The sequence below is a fragment of the Corapipo altera genome, unplaced genomic scaffold (genome assembly GCF_003945725.1).
Source record: "Corapipo altera isolate COAL_440 unplaced genomic scaffold, ASM394572v1 57524, whole genome shotgun sequence".
NCBI classification, from domain to species: Eukaryota; Metazoa; Chordata; class Aves; order Passeriformes; family Pipridae; genus Corapipo; species Corapipo altera.
In genome coordinates, this window is record NW_020887768.1 from 1 (window position 1) to 3,633 (window position 3,633).

The 3,633-nt window shown below is 54.6% G+C and overlaps 1 protein-coding gene across 1 annotated transcript; it reads left to right on the plus strand.

Moving 5' to 3' along the window:
- Positions 1 to 5: 5 nt before the first annotated feature.
- Positions 6 to 2,501, plus strand: LOC113941745 (RNA-binding protein FUS-like; the record flags this gene model as incomplete). Its single annotated transcript, XM_027632881.1, has 7 exons — positions 6 to 64; positions 174 to 328; positions 406 to 462; positions 624 to 708; positions 1,513 to 1,688; positions 2,009 to 2,167; positions 2,358 to 2,501. Coding segments are annotated over 7 exons (835 nt in total), but the record flags the coding sequence as incomplete, so codon positions are not given.
- Between the last annotated feature and the right edge of the window lie 1,132 nt (positions 2,502 to 3,633).

Consider the following 3,633-nt stretch of genomic DNA (forward strand, 5'->3'; position numbering starts at 1 on the left):
TTCCAATTTTTAACCCGATTTCTCTCTTTCTCCCCCCAGATTACAGCCAGACCGCCACGCAAAGGTACCGCCCCCCCCTTATCCCACCCCCTGCTCCCCCCAACCCCCGTTCCCGCTGGGAATTCCCCTTTTTTTCCCCTAATTCCCCCAATTTTGGTGTTTTTCCCTCCCAGCTACGGCGCCTACCCCACGCCCCCGAGCCAGGGCTACTCCCAGCAGAGCAGCCAACCCTACTCCCAGCAGAGCTACTCCGGCTACTCCCAGTCCACAGACACCTCGGGATACGGCCAGAACAGCTACAGCTCCTCCTACAGCCAGACCCAGAGCAGTACGGACCCCAAAAAACCCCAAAGCCCCCAAAAAACCCCAAAATCTGAGGGGGCTCACCCCGATTTCTCCCCCCAGGTTACAACACCCAGTCGGCCCCGCAGCCCTACGGCAGTGGGGGAGGATACGGGACGGGGCAGAGCTCCCAGAGCTCCTATGGACAGACCTCGTCCTACCCTGGGTATTCCCAACCCCCCGCCGCCTCCTCGGCCTCTGGAAGGTGAGATTTGGGGAATTTTGGGGAGATTTGGGGGGATTCTGAGGGATTTAGGGGGTGTTTTGGGGGTACAGGACAGGGCAGAGCTCCCAGAGCTCCTACGGCCAGGCCTCGTCCTACCTGGGCTATTCCCAACCCCCCGCCGCCTCCTCGGCCTCTGGAAGGTGAGATTTTGGGGGGGTTTGGGGGGATTTGGGGGGAATTGTGGGGTTTTGGAATTCTGGGATGGGAGTTTTGGGATATGGGACAGGGTAGAGGTCCCTTGGTCGGGCCTCGTCCTACCCTGGGTATTCCCAACCCCCCGCCGCCTCCTCGGCCTCCAGAAGGTGAGTTGGGGGGGTTTGGGGGGAATTGTGGGGTTTTGGAATTCTGGGATGGGAGTTTTGGGATATGGGACGGGGCAGAGCTCCCAGAGCTCCTCCGGCCAGGCCTCGTCCTACTTTGAGTCTTCTTAAGTTCCTGTGGCCTCCTCGGCCTCCAGAAGGTGGGATTGGGGCAATTGTGGTGGTTTTGGGGAATTCCAGGGGTTTTGGGGGATTTTAGGAGGATTTTGAGGGGTTTTGGGGTGGTTTAGGGGTTATTTTAGGGATATGGGACGGGGCAGAGCTCCCAGAGCTCCTCCAACCAGACCTCATCCTACTCTGGGTATTCCCAACTTTCCGCCGCCTCCGGAAGGTGGGATTGGGGCAAATAATCCTAAAATGAGTTTTTCTGTTAAATATAATTATTTAGGGGCAGTTTGATAATGAAAAACCATAAAAAGAACCTTAGAAAACAATAAAGTGCAAAGAAAAAAAATCGATAAGAACAAAAAATTTTTATCAGCTTAGGATCGACTGTTACGACTTCTCTGCTAATTAACCACTAATTAACTGTGTAATAATTGATTGTTAAGCAGTAATTAAGGAGTTTTGGGGGTAAAAAGGGGCGGTTTTGGTGACTTTTGGGGTGGTTTTTTTTTCCCCCAGCTACGGCAGCGGCTCCGGGAGCTCGAGCTACGGGCAACCCCCGAGCGGGGGGTACAGCCAACAGCAGAGCTACAGCGGGGGCCAGCAGAGCTACAGCCAACAGTCGTCCTACAACCCCCCTCCCAGCTACAGCCAGCAGGGCCAGTACAGCTCCGGCACCTGTGAGTCCTTTTGGGGTTGTTTTGGGGGGATTTGGGGTCATTTTGGGGTGAAATCAGTGTGGTTTGGGGTCTGTAATAGGGGGTACAGCCCCCAGCAGAGCTACAGCCAACAGTCGTCCTACAACCCTCCTCCCAGCTACAGCCAGCAGGGCTGGGACAGCTCTGGCACCTGTGAGTCCTTTTGGGGTCGTTTTGGGGTCATTTGGGGTGAAATCAGTGTGGTTTGGGGTCTGTAATAGGGGGTACAGTCAGCAGGAACAGTCGTCCTACAACCCCCTCCCAGCTACAGCCAGCAGGGCCAGGACAGCTCTGGGGGGTGTGTGAGTTATTTTGGGGGGAAATCACCCGGATTTGGGGTCATTTGGGGGGGTTTGGGGTCTGTAATAGGGGGTACAGCCCCCAGCAGAGCTACAACCAACAGTCGTCCTACAACCCCCCTCCCAGCTACAGCCAGCAGGGCCAGTACAGCTCCGGCACCTGTGAGTCCTTTTGGGGTCGTTTGGGGGGGATTTGGGGTCATTTTGGGGGATTTGGAGTCATTTTGGGTCATTCTGGGGGAATTTAAGGGGTTTGGGGTCTGTAATAGGGGGTACAGTCAGCAGGAACAGTCGTCCTACAACCCCCTCCTCAGCTACAGCCAGCAGGGCCAGGACAGCTCTGGGGGGTGTTTTGAGTTATTTTGGGGGGAAATCACCCGGATTTGGGGTCATTTGGGGGGGTTTGGGGTCTGTAATAGGGGGTACAACCCCCAGCAGAGCTACAGCCAACAGTCGTCCTACAACCCTCCTCCCGGCTACAGCCAGCAGGGCTGGGACAGCTCTGGGGGGTGTTGGAATCATTTTGGGGGGAAAACACACAGATTTGGGGGGATTTGGGAGCATTTTGGGGGATTTGGAGTCATTTGGGGGGGTTTGGGGTTATTTTGGGGTCTGTAATAGGGGGGTACAGTCAGCAGGAACAGTCGTCCTACAACCCCCCCTCCCAGCTACAGGCAGCAGGGCCAGGACAGCTCCAAGAGGTGTTTGAGTCATTTTGGGGTGAAATCACCCAGATTTGGGGTCATTTTGGGGAATTTGGGGTCATTTTGGGGGGTTTGGTGTCACTTTAGGGTTTGTGGGATGGGGGTACAGTCAGCAGGAACAGTCGTCCTACAACCCCCCTCCCAGCTACAGGCAGCAGGGCCAGGACAGCTCTGGGGGGTGTGTGAGTTATTTTGGGGGGAAATCACCCAGATTTGGGGTCATTTTGGGGGATTTGGGGTCGTTTTAGGGTGAAATCAGTGTGGTTTGGGGTCTGGAGCGTGGGGGTACAGTCAGCAGGAACAGTCGTCCTACAACCCCCCTCCCAGCTACAGGCAGCAGGGCCAGGACAGCTCCGGGGGGTGTGTGAGTCGATTTGGGGTGAAATCACCCGGATTTGGGTCATTTGGGGGGGATTTGGGATCATTTTGGGGGGATTTGGGGTCATTTTGGGGTGAAATGAGCCTGGTTTGGGGTCTGGAGCGTGGGGGTACAGTCAGCGGGAACAGTCGTCCTACAACCCCCCTCCCAATTTGGGTTGAAATGCCACGATCTGGATCAGAATGTCCCAATTTGAGTCAAAATGTCTCAGTTTGGGCGAAAATGTTCCAAATTGGGTCAAAATGCTGCAATTTGGGTCAGAGTGCCACAGTTTGGGTCAAAATGTCCCAATTTGGGTGAAAATGCCCCAATTTAGGTGAAAATACCCCGATCTGGGTCAAAATGCCCCAGTTTAGGTCAAAATGTCCCTCTTTGGGTGAAAATGCCCCAGTTTGGGTCAAAATGCCGCAGTTTGAGTCAAAACCCCCCGATTTGGGTCGAAATGCCACGATTTGGGTCAAAATTACCCTGATTTGAGTCAAAATGTCTCAGTTTGGGTGAAAATGTCCCAAATTGGGTCAAAATGCCCCAATTTGGGTCAAAACACTGCGATTTGGGTC